At 50.1% G+C, this 17,647-nt stretch overlaps 1 protein-coding gene across 3 annotated transcripts; it reads left to right on the top strand.

Moving 5' to 3' along the window:
* Nucleotides 1-1,328: 1,328 nt before the first annotated feature.
* FKBP1B (FKBP prolyl isomerase 1B) lies at nucleotides 1,329-15,396 on the top strand (the record flags this gene model as incomplete). 3 transcript variants are annotated; one of them, XM_080711173.1, is made up of 4 exons in its annotated part: nucleotides 1,329-1,365; nucleotides 6,870-6,917; nucleotides 13,073-13,185; nucleotides 15,268-15,396. In XM_080711173.1, 4 exons carry the CDS (start codon nucleotides 1,329-1,331, stop codon nucleotides 15,394-15,396), a joined length of 327 nt encoding a protein of 108 aa, XP_080567299.1. The 3 variants fall into 3 exon arrangements, with proteins under 3 accessions (XP_080567299.1, XP_080567300.1, XP_080567301.1); XM_080711174.1 differs by lacking the exon at nucleotides 15,268-15,396 and adding an exon at nucleotides 15,223-15,267; XM_080711175.1 differs by lacking the exons at nucleotides 6,870-6,917; nucleotides 15,268-15,396 and adding an exon at nucleotides 15,223-15,267.
* Between the last annotated feature and the right edge of the window lie 2,251 nt (nucleotides 15,397-17,647).

The raw sequence follows: 17,647 nt of genomic DNA on the forward strand, positions 1-17,647 counted from the left end.
AGGTCTTGGCCTGTATGGTGCCCTCGGCCATCATCTTTCTTGAACATCAAACCCAGTCCTCTTAGGGATGCTGATGACCTTATTTGTGACCTAGTCACCCGGGAAGGTTGTGGGTGAAGAACACCTGCAGGGCCCACTCTGGGTATCTCTGCTCAGTCTTTTCTCCCAGTTACCTACCTTCCAGCGCCACTTGTCAGAATTAAATTCATACCAATTTTCGAAACAATGCAAGTATTGAGGGAGGAGGGAGGGAAGGAAACGTTTTAGAAAGTCTCATTCAGCTGGGTGTGGTGGCTCACGCTTGTAATCGCAGTATTTGGGAGACTTGAGACGGGAGGATATAAGGTTTAAGACCAGCCTAAGCAACTTAGTGAGACTCATAATAATATAAAAGAAAATACAAAGGGCTGGGGGTGTAGCTCAGAAGGAGAACGCCCGTAAGTTCAATTCTCAGTATTACAAAAATAAATATTTAAAAAGTTTCATTCATCCTTCAAGCAAATGTCACCTCAAACATATTATTTCTAGGGACTGAAGGTGCAGCCCCTCTTAGCATGTGTGAGGCACTGGATTCAATCCCCAGCGGATTGAAAAGAAGAAAAATACCTTTCTCGTTTCCTGGGTCTTTTTTTGGTGGAAGTGAAGGGTAGAATTCCTTCATTTCTTCCACGGTATTCGGTACTCCCCGCCCTAACAGTGTTCTCAGACTCCCAGACTCAGTTCCTGTAGGACAGCATCCTGATTCCATTCAATGGGCAGCCCCAGAAAAGGCAATTTAATTCAATCGGCATCCTCCAAGTTCTCTGCCTGGGAAAAGTGAGACTCCCAAACGCAGGTGCGGGGTGGACCTGGGCGGGATGGGGAGCGGAGGTCTGGGCGTGGGGAGAGTCGGCAGTAACCGCCCCCCCACCCCTCCCGCCTCCCGAGGACCTGGGAAGCTGCTCCCTCCTGCCCTGAGCTCCGCGGCACCGAGCGCATCTAATTAAAGTGTTAATTAACGCTTCTCCTCCTAGACTGCAGGACTGGGTGCCTCCCCAGAGCTCGGTACCGAGTAGGTGCTAAGCAGACCCGCCCTGGCGGGGGGCGGGCCCGGGGCTGCGCCCTGGGGGGGTGGGCTCGCGACCGCGAGGACCCCGGCCGGGCGCAGCCGCTCCGGGCGCCCCCGCGGGCCCCGCCCCGGCGACCCCACCTTGCGCGGCTCCTCCCCGCGCAGGTCCCGGCTCCAGCCGCACCTCCTCCGGCTCTGCGGCGGCGGCGGGGACACGCGCGGGAGCGGGCCGGGGTCGGGCAGCGCGAGGACCCCCGGAGGCGGGGCCTGAGGGACCGCCATGGGCGTGGAGGTCGAGATCATCTCCCCGGGAGACGGTACGGGGCGGCGGGCCGCGGGGAGAGGGCTCCCGGGCGGAGCCCGGCGGGCAGGGGTCTCATTCCAGGGGCTGGGGTGGGGGCGGGCCCAGGATGCTGGCGGCGGGGTCGGAGGATACCCCAGACCAGATTCCTGGGGATCCCGGAGACCATTCGCCACCATCCCTTCCGCGCCGGCTCACCAAGGGGAGGGAGGCTGCCGCCCCGGGGCGGGGGTCTGCGGCCCGCCGTCGCCCCGGGGGTCGCGGCTGCAGCCTCCCGGGCCGGATCGGCTCGGATGTGCGCTGCCGCCGACTCCCCAGGGCCGGCCTTCCGCACCCCCTGGGTGAGCTCGGGAACCCAGGGGAGGGGAAGGACCGGCTTTGGGGTCTCTGCTGCACGGGGAGCCTCCTCTCGCCCCACCCCGCTGGGGCTCCAGCACAGGGACGGAGCCAGACTTCATGTCTGCCGCCCCACTTCATCGATGGTCCCTGCCCCAGGCAGCCTCCAGGCCACCAGCAGGGCCTTCGCGTGTAAACCTTGAAGCCCAGATCTCCGACCTCCTGCTCTGCCAGTCTGGAGAGCCCAGGATTCCTCAGAGTCAGCAAGTCCAAAACGGGGAGCTCGGGCTCCCCACCTTCCACGACCCGAGTGCACCTCTGAGTCCCCGTTCCCTGTCTGGGGACCAGCCTCACTCGTTTACCCCAAGCCCTTAAGTAATTAGTTCTGGGTATGTAAGGACTAGCTATTTATTTAATAAATTGAACTCAAACTCTCATGTCTGCAGGGCTTCACAGGCAAACTTCCTGTTAGAAACACACACACACACACACACACACACACACACACACACACATACATATGTATATATATATTGTGGTACTGGGATCGGAACCGGGGCATTCTACCTCTGAGCTACACCCCCAGCCCTATTTTTTACTCTTTATTTTGAAACAAGGTCTCACTGAGTCTTAAAGGGCCTCACTAAGTAGTAGCTGAGGCTGTCTGCAAACTGAGATCTTCCGGTCTCAGCCTCCCAAATGCTGGGATTACAAGTGTGCACCACCACTCCCGGCTCCTGTTCAATATTCTTGACAACGTCCCTGCCCAGGAAATTGGAGGATTTATTGGTTACAGGCACACTCTTTGTTGAAAGCCAATGGCCCCAGGAGTCCCAACCACCATCTGGATCACTCCTAGGATGCAGGCTGCCTCCACAGCTCACTCTTCTCATTCTCTTCACGACAGCCTGAGAACTCTTTTTTTGTGTGATACCGAGAATGGAACCACCCAGGGGCGTTCTACCTCCGAACTATACACCCAACCCTATTTTTTATTCTTTATTTTGAAACAGGGTCTCACTGAGTTGCAAAGGGCCTCACTAAGTAGCTGAGGCTGTTCTTGAATCCAGATCCTCCTGTCTCAGCCTTCCAGGTACAGGGATTACTAGGCTCCTGAGAACTCTTTTCTTTCTTTCTTTTTTTTTTTTTTTGCGGGTCTGGGGATGGAACCCAGGGGCATTTTACCTCCGAGCTACACCCCCTGTCCTATTTTTTATTCTTTATTTATTTTTATTTTTATTTTTTTGGTGGTACTAGGGGTGGAACCCAGAGGCTTTCTACCTCCGGGCTATACTCCCAGACCTTTTTTTATATTTTATTTGGAAACAGGATCTCACTAAATTGCTGAGAGCCTCACTAAGTAGCTGAGGCTGGCTTCGAACCTGCGCGATCCTCCTGTCTCAGCCTCCCAAACGCGGGGATTACAAGCGTGAGCCACCACACCCGGCTTTTATGCTTTATTTTGAAACAGGGTCTCACTAAGTTACAGAGGGCCTCACTAAGTACCTGAGGCTGTCTGCGAACCGCGATCCTCCAGGTCTCAGCCTCCCAAATGCTGGGGTTACAAGCGTGCGCCACCACGCCCGGCTTCAGAACTCTTTTTAAAATGCATGTTGGACCAGGCTTCTCCCTCCCCGCAGTCAGCAGGTTGGTGACAGGGGCCATTCTGTTTGTACTACCATCCCTATGCCCACCACCTTTTTTTTTTTTCCTTCCTAGTTTTGCCAAACCTGCAAGTTGTTAAACGCACCACTCATTCAGCAAATATGCATGGAACATGAATTTATGTGCTAGACCCAGAGTTACAGTCGTGATGCAGACAAGGGTGAGGCGCGGCCAGGACTCTAAGCCTTTGAACATGTTGTCCGTGACATTTTCTTTTCCCAGATAACATCCCTGTACTCATCTCAGAAGACCCAGCTTAATGGTTTTTCTGTCTGTGATGTTTTCCCTGACCCTTGGGGTCATGTAGTCTCTCCCTTCTCCAGGCTCCCCCAGAGTCTTCTCAATGTTGGCAGGGTCTGTATTCTTCCCAGCTTTCCTTATCCAGCCTGATCGCTTTAAATTACGCCCAAATTTATACCTCCAGCTCAGACTCTGCAGCTGCCTACTTGCGGCACACACTCGGATGTCTAATAGGCATCTCGAGATTGCCACCCGCACAAATCTGTTCCTCCCTAGTCTTTTCCATCTCGGGAAACATCTCCGCCGCCCATCACAGTTGCTTAAACCAAACACCCATCCTTCCCAAGCCCCGACTACAACCCCTCGCATGCCTGTCAGCTCCACTTCCAGAATATATCTCCAATCCATTTCACTCTCTCTCCTCTGCCGCCGCCGCCACCTTAATTCAAGCCATCATTGATTTCTTGTCTGGATTATTGCAACAGACGCCTCACTGTCCGTCCCACACATAGCAACCAGAGTGATCTTATAAAATCTTAACTTGGGTTCTGTTATTCTCTTCCTTAAAACCCTCTGGTGGTTTCCTGCTGCACTTAGTACAGCAGTTCCTGCAGGAGCCGCCTCTGGTCCAGTCTGCCCGCGCCCTCCCTCCCAGTCACGGAGACTCTTTTCTCTTTTTGCAAGTACCCCCATCCTTTCTGGCCTCAAGGGCTGGGTGCTAGGTGCTCCCTCTTCCCCCAAGCCCCAGCTCAAACTTGTCTCCTCTGAGAGGTCTACCCTTTCTAAGACTGCCCGTCCAGGGTATCTCTCTTTAATTTATCATTGTGTTTCTTTTCTTTTCGTTTGTTTGCTTTTTGCGGTACTGGAGATTAAACCAGGGGCCGTCTGCCACTGAGCTACATCATTCCGTGTGTGTGTGTGTGTGTGTGTGTGTGTGTGCGCGCGCACATGCATGGGTGTGTATGGGGGGGATACTGGAGACTGAACCAAGGGGCATTCTAGGCATGCTATCTTCAAACTATACCCACAGCCCTATTTTTTACTATTTATTTTGAAACAGGGTCTCACTAAGTTGTGGATAGCCGTACCAAGTAACTGAGGCTGGCTCTGAACCTGCGATTCTCTTGTCTCAGCCTCCCAAGTACTATGCACCACCATGCCTAGCTTTTTTTTTTTTTTTTTTTTTTTTTTTTTTTTACAGTACTGGTGATGGAACCCAGGGGCATTCTACCTCTGAGCTATACTTCTAGCCCTACTCTTTATTCTTTATTTTCTTTTTTTTTTTTTTTTTTGGTGGCACTGGGGTTCCTGGAAGCCCTTCTACCTCCGGGCTACACTCCCAGACCTATTTTTACATTTTATATTTGGAAACAGGGTCTCCCAAGCCAGCGCGCGCGGCTGGCTTCGAACCTGCGTGATCCTCCTGTTTCTGCCTTCCAAGCGCGGGGATTACAAGCGTGCGCCACCACGCCCGGCTTTATTCTTTATTTTAAAACAGGGTCTCACTGAGTGCAAAGGGCCTCATTAAGTAGCTGAGGTTGTCTATGAACTGTGTTCCTCCTGTCTCAGCCTCCCAAATGCTGAGATGTGATCCTCTTGTCTCAGCCTCCCAAGTATTGGGATTACAGGTGTGTGCCACCATGCCTGACTTTATCTTTATTTTGAGACAGGTTCTCACTAAGTTGCTGAGGGTGGCCTTGAACTTGAGATTCTCCTGCCTCAGCCCCCCAAGATGCTGGGATTGCAGGTGTGTACCATCACCCTTGGCTATGTTTCTTTTCTTTAGAGGGTTTATCAGAATATTTCATAATTAGCCGGGCGTGGTGGCTCATGCTGTAATCCCAGCATTCAGGAGGCTGAGACAGGAGGATCGCAGTTCGGGGACAGCCTCAGCTACTTAGCGAGGTCCTCTGCAACTCAGTGAGACCCTGTTTCAAAATAAAGAATAAAAGCCGGGCGTGGTGGCGCACGCTTGTAATCCCCGCGCTTGGGAGGCAGAGACAGGAGGATCGCGCAGGTTCAAAGCCAGCCGCGCGCGCTGGCTTGGGAGACCCTGTTTCCAAATAAAAATGTAAAAATAGGTCTGGGAGTGTAGCCCGGAGGTAGAAGGGCTTCCAGGAAACCCAGTACCACCAAAAAAAAAAAAAAAAAAAAAAAAAGAATAAAAAAATAGTGCTGGGAGTGTCGCTCGGAAGTAGAATGCCCCTGGGTTCCATCCCCAGTACCGCAAAAAAAAAAAAAAAAAAAAAGATCATAATTGTTTGAATATTGTCTCCTTCCACTAGCAAGCCGGCTCCACATGAGCAAGGCACTTGTCTATGTCGCTGTCCCTGGGATCAGGCACAGGCTTTGTGCAGAGTAGGAACTCAATAAAGAGTTGTGAATGATTATGTTTATTCCTCCTTGATAGCAGCCATCACTGCACTAAAATCTAGGATTGATATGTCTGTTTCCCTAACTTCCTCACAAGTTCATGTACTTCTCTCTGTATCATCTATCTATCTGTCTATCATCTATCTGTCTCTATCTCTGGAATCTATTCTAGGCCTGGAACATAGTAGGCTGTATACTTGTAGAAAGAATAAAAGAAAGAAAAAAAGAGTAATTAAAAAAAAAAGAAGCGAGAAATCCAGGTGTAGTGGCTCACACCTATAATCCCAGTACTTGGGAGGCTGAGACAGGAGGATTGTAGGTTTGAGGTCAGCCTCATCAACTTAGTGAGGTCCTCAGCAACTTAGTGAAAGTCTGTTTCAAAATAAAAAAATGAATAAGGATCAGTCCCCAGCGCCACAAAAGGGAAGGAAAGAAGGAAAGAGAGACCAGAGTTGAAGAAACCAGTGGTATGAAATCCAAGTCCAGGCCAAAAGCATGACGTGACTGGTGTTGGGTCCTCTAAGATGCTGAGCCAGAATGAGGCCACGGGGGCCGTAGTTCTGAGGGGAATGCAGGCCTGAACTCTTGGCCACAGCCGTGCTTGAATGTTCCAGGTAAGTTTGTTCTTTCTCTCTCTCTTTCTTTCTTTTTTTTTTTTTTTTTTTTTTTTTTTTTTTTTTTTTTACTGAATCCAGGGACCTTCTACCTCCAAGCTACATCCCCAGCCCTTTTTATTTTTTGTTTTGAAACAGGGTCTTGCTAAATTGCCGAGACCGGCTTCGGACCTGCGATCCTCCTATCTCAGCCTCCCAGGTCCTGGGATTACGGGCGTGCACCACACTGCCCGGCTGCGGGTGAGTTTTTCTAATTCCCGCCTCCTTCATCTGCTCTTGTGTTTCCTTGCAGGAAGGACCTTCCCCAAGAAGGGCCAGACATGCGTGGTGCATTACACAGGTAGGCTTATTCCCTCGCCCCGCCCCACCCCTCCCAAGGCAGAGCCGTCTTCTTGCCCTCTGAGCTCTCCAGAGGATTCTGTCCCCGATCAGGCCTGAAGCCCAGGCACCAGATCTCCCTGTGACCAGCCCCCCTGGCCCCACTTACCTGCAGAGGCCGTGGAGGTCCCAGCCTCTGGCGGAATCTCCGTCTCCAGCCCCTTCCCGGTTGCGGGCAGGGCCCCGCCCTGGCTGTCTCTTCCTGGCCCCCTCTCTCTACCTGAGAGTCCTCAGAGCCCTGGACCTCCTGGCAGGCTCCCTCCTTTTTTCTCCTACAGTGTCATTCGAGAAGAGGAGGCTGGCTTTCTCCGAATTTCCCTTTTCCTTTCTCCTTTCAATAGAATTAGAACGTTCCACCCAGTCTGCCTGTCGTTACTGGGCGTTGGCTGTGGGAGATGCGGAGCTGGGTGTAGGGGACAGGAATGGGAGAGGAGGGCCTCGGGCTTCGCTGCGGCCGTGGTGGGAGGTGGGGAGTGGACAGACAGGTCACCTGGGGGCTCTCAGTCAAGGTGAGGGGTGGAGGACGGCAGTGCTTGCCTCTGGGTGCTGGGGAGCCCAGAGGAGGGCCTGCATCTATCCCTGGTGACACACGAGGCTGTCCCATGGTGGCTGCTGTGCTTCTGAAGCAGGTGGGCGGGGGACAGTCGAGGAGTTCTTCAGGACCGCTGGCAGGAAGATCTTAAACAGATGTTTTTCCAAGGGGGGCGAGGGCTCTCCTTGTGACCCGCTTCCTAAGGTACCACACCTGGCCGGTGACAGCCACTTAGCATTCAGCAAGGCCAGCTTGCTTCTGGGGACATGTTTGGATGGGGCTGTTTTTAATAGTTCTATGGGCCGATGTGAACCGGGTTGGTTCTAGCAGACGACTCGGATGTTTCTCAAGAATCTAATTGCCAATTGCTGAGGTCAGTGGACCCGGCTGTGTTTTATCTCCTGGTGATGGGGTCTAATTGCCATGGGCCTCTGGGGCCTCTGGCCTGGGAAATTGATTTATCTGTTCTCCACGTTGTGGATGGGCCAATGTTTATCAAGTTCCTGAAGCCACATCCTTTTGCAAGCACACCCTGATCTAACAGCAGCTGTAAGCAGCTCTGATTTGGGGAGAAACTGTCTAATAATAAGAGACGCTGCACTGGAAGTGTAGCACAGTGGTGGGGCACGTGCTTAGCACACATGAGGCTCTGGGTTCATTCCTTAGAAACGCCACAGGCTCCCCAAAATTAGGTTGTTAAAAAAAAAATTAGAGCCGGGCGTGGTGGCGCACGCTTGTAATCCCCGCGCTTGGGAGGCAGAGACAGGAGGATCGCGCAGGTTCGAAGCCAGTCGCGCTGGCATAAGAGACCCTGTTTTTAAAATATAAAATAGGTCTGGGAGGGTAGCCCGGAGGTAGAAGGGCTTCCAGGAACCCCAGTACCACCAAAAAAAAAAAAAAAATTAGAGCCGGACATGGTGGTGCACGCTTGTAATCCCTGCACTTGGGAGGTAGAGACAAGGATCGCCTTGCTGGCTTAAGACACCCTGTTTCCAAATAAAAATATAAAAAATAGGTCTGAGAGTGTAGCCCGAAGAAGGGTTTCCAGGAACCCCAGTACCACACACACACAAAACATTAGAGATTAGATTGTTTTTTTTTTCTTACTGATGTATAGGAGACCTTTATATATGCTTTAGATATGTGTCTTTTGTTAGTTATACCTCCCAGACATCTCCTCCCATACTGTGTGTGTGTGTGTGTGTGTGTGTGTGTGTGTGTGTGTGTGTGTGTTTTACTGGGGGTTAAACCCAGGGACATCTTACCTCCAAGCTAAACCGCTGGACCTTTTTATTTTATTTTTTTTGTGGTACTGGGGATTCTACCTCTGAACTATACCCCCCGGGTAAATATTATTTTTATTCTGAAGCAAGGGCTCGCTGGGTGGATGAGAGTCTCACTACTTGCTGCAACTCCACGCTTAGTTTATTCTTTATTTTGAAACAAGGTCTCACTAAGTTTCTGAGGGCCTCGATAAGTTACTGAGGCTATCCTTGAACCTGCGAACCTCCAATCTCAGCCTCTCAAGCACTGGAATTGCATTTTTCTTTTCTTTTTTTCTTTCTTCTTCTCTTTTTTTTTGGGGGGTGGTGGTACTGGGGTTCCTGGAAGCCCTTCTACCTCCGGGCTACACTCCCAGACCGTTTTTTATTTTTTAATTAAATTTTTTTTTTTTTTTTTGTGGTACTGGGGGTGAAACCCAGAGGCTTTCAACCTCCAGGCTATACTCCCAGACCTTTTTTATATTTTATTTGGAAACAGGGTCTCACTAAGTTGCTGAGAGCCTCACTAAGTAGCTGAGGCTGGCTTTGAACCCGTGCGATCCTCCTGTCTCAGCCTCCCAAGCACGGGGATTACAAGCGAGTGCCACCACGCCCGGCTCTAGACCTTTATTTATTTGGAAACAGGGTCTCTTAAACCGGCTAGGCTGACTATGAACCTGCGCGATCCTCCTGTCTCCACCTCCCAAGCGCGGGGATTACAAGCGTGCGCCACCGCGCCCGGCTTTATTCTTTATTTTGAAACCAGGTCTCACTGAGTTGCAGAGGACCTCACTCAATAGCTGAGGCTGTCCTGGAACCGCGATTCTCCTGTCTCAGAAACATCATTCTTGCCGGGCATGGTGGCGCACGCTTGTAATCCCAGCATTTGGGAAGCTAAGATCAGAGGATCACGGTTTGCGGACAGCCTCAGCTAAATAGTGAGGCCCTCTGCAACTCAGTGAGACCTGGTTTCAAAATAAAGAATAAAAAAAAAAATAGGGCAGGGGGAGTATCTCAGAGGTCAAATGCCCCTGGGTTCCATCCCCAAACCAGCAAAAAAAAAAAGAAAAGAAACATCATTCTTTTTTTTTTTTTGGGGGGGGTCTGGGGATGGAACCCAGGGGCATTCGACCACTGAGCTACACCCCCTGCCCTATTCTTTATTCTTTATTCGGAAACAGGGTCTCATTAAGTTGCAGAGGGCCTCACTAAGTAGTTGAGGCTGTCCTTGAACCGCGATCCTCCTGTCTCAGCCTCCCTAATGCTGGGATTACAAGTGTCCGCCACCACGCCCGGCTTGAAACATCATTCTTTATTTGATGGATTGCAGTGGCATTCTTGTTACACGAAGCAGCCATATACGTGCTAGCCTGTTTGCGGACCGTGTGGTTTTGGCTAAACTTGCAGCCATAGACAGCTACATATGGTTCCAAGTAGATTCAGTCCTAAGAAACCTAAAGAGACTGGGGAATGAAAAAGACAGTCTATAAATGGCTTGTGTGAGTGTATGAGTGTGCGTCTCCGTCTATATATTTGTTCAAGTACGTGTCTGTGTGAAATGTATGTAGATCTGTGTATCTAAATATTTTCTTAGCATCTGTTTGACCATCAGGGCTTTCCTCCCGAGTGTGCGTGTGCGTGAGTTCATGTGAGCGTGCATAGCATCTCTGTGTATTTGAATATTTTAGCAACCTGTGTGTATGCATGAGTTTGTATTTGGTCTCCTTAGCATCCATCTGTGTGCGTCTCTGGGTAGCCAGAAGGGTTTTCTCCTTTGCCTCATTTAGAACCCAGGACAAGAGCCCAGTGTATTCTCCCCAGAAGGTAGGTAAATAAGACTCTTTCCAGAGTACACACTTGAGTTGGAATTCGGAAGTGAAATCATAGCTGCTCAGCCACTGAGCTGGCAGAGCCTCCTTTGTGAACTCTGGAAGATGTGAGGCCCCGACAGAGGAAGCGATTTGCCGCCCGTGACGCAAGGAATTAGCGCCAGACTAAAGTCAGAACCCAGGCTCTCAGCCGGGCATGGTGGCGCATGCTTGTAATCCCCGCGCTTGGGAGGCTGAGACAGGAGGATCGCACAGGTTCGAAGCCAGCCTCAGCTACTTAGTGAGGCTCTCAGCAACATAGTGAAACCCTGTTTCCAAATAAAATATAAAATAGGTCTGGGAGTATAGCCCGGAGGTACAAAGCCTCTGGGTTCCACCCCCAGTACCACAAAAAAAAAAAAAAAAACCCAGGCTCTCAACTCCCAGGTCTCCTGTGGTCCCACCTTGACTTTTGTAGACGTTGTAGCATTTCTTTAGGTACAGAGGCTCTGGGCTGTGCGTGAGAGTCACCCATAAGCAGCAAAACTAGACAAGCAGTTCTTGGGCCTTGGGCTGCCGGACTGCACACCGGGATGCCCAGGCATCCGTAACTGGGGAGCAAGGGCCGCTCCCAACGGCTGGACATGGCTCGGGGGGTCCAGGGTGAAGCAGTCCTGTTTGCATGGTCTCCTTACACTGTCCCCAGCAGGAGATGATGCGACCTTCCGCCCTTGCATTTTGGGGAAATCTCAGGAACTTTAGGTGAGATCTCAACCTGAGGCGGGAATTCCTGCCAAAAGAGACCTTTAGGCTGAGGAAGTGGCAGGAAAACACTGTAAAGGGCTGAGGAATTTGAGAATGCTGTGGCCTGCGGAGGGCACAGGGGGAAGGGAGGGAAGGGAGAGCAGAGAAGGCTGCAAGGCAGGCTCTAGCCAGATCTTGGGGTCCCTGTGGCCAGTATAGGTATTTGGATTCTGCCCTGGGTAACTGCTGAAATTTTTTTTTTTTTTTTTTTTTTTTTTGGTGGTACTGGGGTTCCTGGAAGCCCTTCTACCTCCGGGCTACACTCCCAGTCCTATTTTATATTTTTGAAACAGGGTCTCTTACGCCAGCGCGGCTGGCTTCGAACCTGCGCGATCCTCCTGTCTCCGCCTCCCAAGCGCGGGGATTACAAGCGTGCGCCACCACGCCCGGCCTGCCGAAATATTTTAAGTAGCAGCAATATGATCAGATTTTTTTTTTTTTTTTGGTAGTAGGGATGTAACCCAGGGGCATTCTACCTCCGAGCTACACCCACAGCCCTATTTTTGTTTTTATTCTTTATTTTGAAGCAGGGTCTCACTGACTTACAAAGGACCTCACTAAGTAGCCAAGTCCGGCTTCAAACCCTGATCCTCCTGTCTCAGCCTCCTGCATGCTGGGATACAGGCACGTGCCACCACACCTGGCTTCTGATTAGATGTTTCTTTAAAGGAAAAGGAATGTACCATCTAGGTACAGAATGCAGAATGGAATGGAGGTGCTTGGGTGTGGTAGTACACACCTGCAATCCCAGTCCTTGGGGGGCTGAGACAGGAGGACCAGAGGTTTGTGGTGGCCAGCCTCTACTACTTAGTGAGGCTTTCTACAACTTAGACCTTGTTTCAAAATAAAGAATAAAAAATAGAGCTGGGGGGTGTATTTTGGAGGCAGAATGCCTTTGGGTTCCATCCCCAGTACTAAAAAAAAAAAAAAAAAAAAAAAAAGTAATATAAAAAAGGCTGGAGGTGTGAGTCGGGTGTAGTGGCGCTCACCTGTAATCCCAGCACTCGGGAGGCTGAGACCGGAGGATCACAGTTCAAAGACAGCCTCAGCTACTTAGTGAGGTCCTTTGCAACTCAGTGAGACCCTGTTTCAAAATAAAGAGTTAAAAAAGAGGGCTGGGAGGCCGGGCGTGGTGGCGCACGCTTGTAATCCCAGTGCTTGGGAGGCTGAGACAGGAGGATCGCACAGATTGGAAGCCAGCCTCAGCTACTTAGTGAGGCTCTCAGCAACTTAGGGAGACCCTGTTCCCAAATACAATATAAAAGGTCTGGGAGCATAGCCCGGAGGTAGAAAAGCCCCTAGTACCTCCCCCCCACACACACACACAAATATAGGGCTGTTGGGGGTGTAGCTCGGAGGTAGAACGACCCGGGTTCAATCCTCAGTATAAACAAAAACAAAACACTAAGCAAAACATAAGAACCCAGCATAGAAAACAGGTAGGAGGTTGTCTGACCACAGGTGAGACATGATGGTGACCTGCTGAGACCACGGGGCGGTGGTTGAAAAGGAAATGGAGAAACTAGGGGAATTCCAAAGAGATGTGGGGCTGGAGACAGGCCGCGTGGGGGTGGGGCAGGGGCCAGCGTCCAGGGGTCTTGGCAGATGGGAGGATGAGAAGAGGGGCAGGTTAGTGCCGAATAGGAATTCCATTTTAGGCCCGGGGGATCGGAACTGGGAGTTAACCCACATCCTGTCCTTGCCTTCACAGGAATGCTCCAAAATGGGAAGAAATTCGATTCATCCAGAGACAGAAACAAACCTTTCAAGTTCAGAATTGGCAAGCAGGAAGTCATCAAAGGCTTTGAAGAGGGTGCAGCCCAGGTAGGACCCGGACCTCATGAAAGGGGACTAAAGGGCTGGGAGGGGGGTTCAGCACCTCCCTCCACGCCCACCCCCGCCCTATCCCAGATCACTGCTGTTTTGACCCTCCCGCCGGGGCACGGCGGCGCCACCTAGCGGGCACTCCTGGCGCTGCGTCCCCGCCCCTTTGCCCGCTTACTTTGGGGCCGGTCAACTGGGGGTTCCTCTGAGAAGACCAACAGGCAATATATATATATATATATATATATATATATATATATATATATATATATATATATATATATATATATATATATATATATTTTTTTTTTTTTTTTTGTATTGGAAATTGAACCCAGGAACAGTCTACCTCTAAGCTACATCCAGTCCTTTTTAGTTTTTTGTTTTGAAACAGGGTCTGGCTAGGTTGCAGAGTCTTGCTACTCTGCTGAGGCTGTCCTCAAACCTATGATCCTCCTGTTCAGCCTCCAAACTACTGGAATTACAAGCGTGTACCACCACACCCAGTTTGTCTTTTTTTTTTCCCCTTCTCGGTACTGGGGTTTGAACCCAGGGGCATTCTACCTCCAAGTTGCACTTCCAGCCCTATTTTTTATTCTTTATTTTGAAACAGGGTCTCACTAAACTACAGAAGCCCTCACTAAGTAGCTGAGGCTGGCAGTGAAACTGTGATCCTTTTGTCTCAGCTCCCAAGTACTGTACCGCCATGCCCAGCTACTTTTTTTTTTTTCCCGTGGTACTGGGGTTCCTGGAAACCCTTCTACATCTGAGCTACACTCCCAGACCACACACATATATATACACACATATATATATACACATACATACATACATATACATATATATACATACATACATATACATATATATATATATATTTTTTTTTTTTTAAAACAGGGTCCCTTAAGCCAGAGAGGCTGGCTTTGAACCTGCTTGATCCTCCTGTCTCCGCCTCCCAAGCGTGGGGATTACAAGCATGCACCACCACGCCCAGCACATTCTTGTTTTTTAACCTTTTTAGAAACAGCTTCAGACTTACAAAAACATTGCAGAAGTAATACAGAGTTCCTGAATATTTCACCCAGATTCCCCAAATGTTAATAGCTTTCATAACTATAGTATAATGACCAAATCAGAACATTAACATTGACATGATACTATTAGCCAACCGATTCACGTGTTGGAGTTGATGATTCAAAATTCAAAAATGGAGCCGGGCATGGTGGTGCATGCTTGTAATCCCAGTACTTGGGAGGAGGCTGAAACAGGAAGATCGCAGGTTCAAGGCCAGCCTCAGCAACTAGTGAGACCCTCTGCAACTTAGACCCTTTTCAAAATAAAGAATAGAAAATAGGGCTGGAGGTATAGCTCGGAGGTAGAACGGTCCTGGGTTCCCTCCTCAGCAACACACACACACACACACACACATCTTATACATACATATATATATATATATATATATGCACAAATATATATTTTATGCTGGACATGGTGGTGCACGCTTGTAATCCCCATGCTTGGGAGGCGGAGACAGGAGGATTGCTCAGGTTCAAAGCTAGCCGCGCTGGCTTAAGAGACGCTGTTTCCAAAAATAAAATAGGTCTGGGAGTGTAGCCTGGAGATAGAAGGGCTTCCAGGAACCCCAGTACCACCAAAAATAAATAAATAAATAAACAAATAAATAAATAAATATATTATACATATATACATATATATACATATACACACAGATATATACACACATACACACACCCTCAGGCTTCTCTGGAAGAGGAGCAACTGTGAACAAATAAAGGTGCGGAGACCGTACACTCATTGAATAACCAGTAATGTCTGTCGAGTGAATGAATTCGAGGCTCCCTGAGGCTCTAACTGTCCCAGTCGCGTCTCTGCCATTTTGAGGCTGAGTCCGCCTTTGGTACAGCCCTTAGCATCATCTCAGTGTGCCGCAGACGAACTCCGTCTCAGATCTTGAGAGTTACCATGAAGACGGTTTTGGGAAATGATAGCTCTCTTGCTTTTTTCTTTTAAATCAAGCTGGGTCCTCTTTCTCCTCTCCCCACCTGCCCCCATCCCTGCTAGATGAGCTTGGGGCAGAGGGCGAAGCTGACCTGCACCCCTGATGTGGCGTACGGAGCCACGGGCCACCCCGGCGTCATCCCCCCCAACGCCACCCTCATCTTTGACGTGGAGCTGCTCAACCTGGAGTGAAGGCTGGAGGAGCAGGGTGGCTGGCGGTGGCGGTCCCAGCCTGCTCTGCCACTGGGACGGCTCCTGGGGCCGGGGCTCTTGATCCGTGCGCCCAGCTCGCCCTCCGCGGCCTCGCCGCCCAGGCTGCTCCCCGTGTTCATCGGCATGGACGCTCATCTCTTGCTTGAGGAAACTTTCGTTGCAGGTGGAAGCATTTCAGGTTGTCCAGTGTGTGTGATGCATGTGGTCGCCATCCCCGAAGCCAGAACAACAGATACCTTGTTTGCACAATCGACACTGCCTTACTTAAGCCAGACACACGAGGTGCTCAGACGTGCAGCGCGCATGCATGGCGTGCGCGGAGGGACGTGAGCCGCTCCCCTTCGCTCTCGCTTTTCTCTTAGAAATTCTGTCGGCTGCTCACTTACACCATGTCCTTTTTGGGAAAGAATCTGTAAAATAAAGGCTCTGTGCTTGACAACTCCCTGTCCATCCTTCCTGTAGGTGGGAGGTGCTCTAAGGGCCGCACAAGCCAGTCGCTCTTGGGAAAGAAGTGGAAGGAGCCTGCGGGTGGCTAGGAGGGTGGTGATAATATGTTAGCAGTCATCTGAGCACCATTCGCACTGGGCCTTGTTCTGTATACTTTTGTGTGTGTGTGGATGGTAATGGGGATGGAAGCTAGAGGCATCTACCTCTGAGCTGCTCCCCCAGCCCATTTATTTATTTATTTATTTATTTATTTATTTATTTATTTATTTATTTATGTGTGTGTTACTAGGAATGGAACCTAGGGGCTTTCTACCTTCAGGCTATACTCCCAGAACTATTTTCTATTTTATTTGGAAACAGGGTCTCACTAAGTTGCCGAGAGCCTCACTAAGTAGCTGAGGCTTCGATCCTGTGCGATCCTCCTGTCTCAGCTGTCTTTGAACCTGTGAGCCTCCCAAGCACTGGGATTACAAGTGTTAGGGGATTACAAGCGTGTGCCACCATGCCCGGCTGTTCTTTATTTTGAAACAGAGCGTAAGTGGTAGCTGAGGCTGTCTGTGAACCTCGATCCTCCTGTCTCAGCCTCTCACATGCTGGGATTACAAGCGTGCGCCACCACGCCTGGCTTCCCGTGTCATCTTGACAACGTCACACACCCCTTGTCTACAAGAAATTGTGGCTCAGTTCCTCTGCTGAGGACTGAGGAGCTGATGAAGAGACAGCACTTTAGGATGCGGAAAATGAAGCAGAAAAGGGGCTGCTTTGCTTGTGTGTGTGTGTGTGTGTGTGTGTGTGTGTGTGTGTGTGTGCGCGCGCACGCACACGCAAGCGCGTGTGTGGTACCGGGGATGGAACCCAGGGCCATTCTACCTTTGAGCCACACCCCCAACCCTATCTTTAATTCTTTATTTTTGAAACATGGTCTCACTGAGTTGCAGAGGGCCTCACTCAGTAGCTGAGGCTGTCCATGAACCATGATCCTCCTGTCTCAGCCTCCCAAATGCGGGGATTCAAGCCTGCACCACCACGCCCGGCTTTGCTTTGCTTTGAATCACCCAGTCTCTGAGCTCACCTCCACTGCAGGACCAGACCAGCCAGAGGGTGCTGTGCCCAGTCCTCTCTGGGTGCTACCTCGTTCTTCTTTTCTGTTGCCCCAGGGATTGAACCCCAGTGCATTCTACCTCTGAGCTACCCCCCCAGTCCTATTTTATTTTTTATTTTGAAACCCAGACTCACTAAGCTGCGGGGGTGGGTGGGGAGCTCACTAAGTTGCCGAGGCTGTCTTTGAACCTGTGAGCCTCCCAAGCACTGGGATTACAAGTGTCAGCCACCATGCCGGGCTAAGCATTGCCTTCTAAAGGTCTCAGTTGCCTGCTTCCTTTGATCAACCAAATGCCTGGGGTATTTTTTTTTAGAATTCAGCTTGTATAAAAGACATACCCACATTTTCTGCTGTGACACAATGGGACAACTAAAAAGGACACCCAGGACTATTTCAGGTGCCCACTATAGAGCATATAAAAAATCTCGGTGGTGCATGCCTGTAATCCCAGGACCTGGGACATTGAAACAGGAGGATCGCAGGTTCAAGGCCAGTCTCAGCAATTGAGTGAGACTCTTTTTTTTTTTTTTTTTTTTTTTTTTAAATTGGGTCTAGAGTATTTATAGCCTCGGTGGTAAAAGGAGACACCCACCCAAACCCTTAACGTCAAACTCTTATTGGCTGGCACCTGCAGAGAATTTGCTAGACTTTGCTGCTAAATTAAGAAATGGCCCGTTTTCA

The sequence above is a fragment of the Muscardinus avellanarius genome, assembly GCF_963383645.1.
Source record: "Muscardinus avellanarius genome assembly, chromosome: 15".
Taxonomy (NCBI): Eukaryota; Metazoa; Chordata; class Mammalia; order Rodentia; family Gliridae; genus Muscardinus; species Muscardinus avellanarius.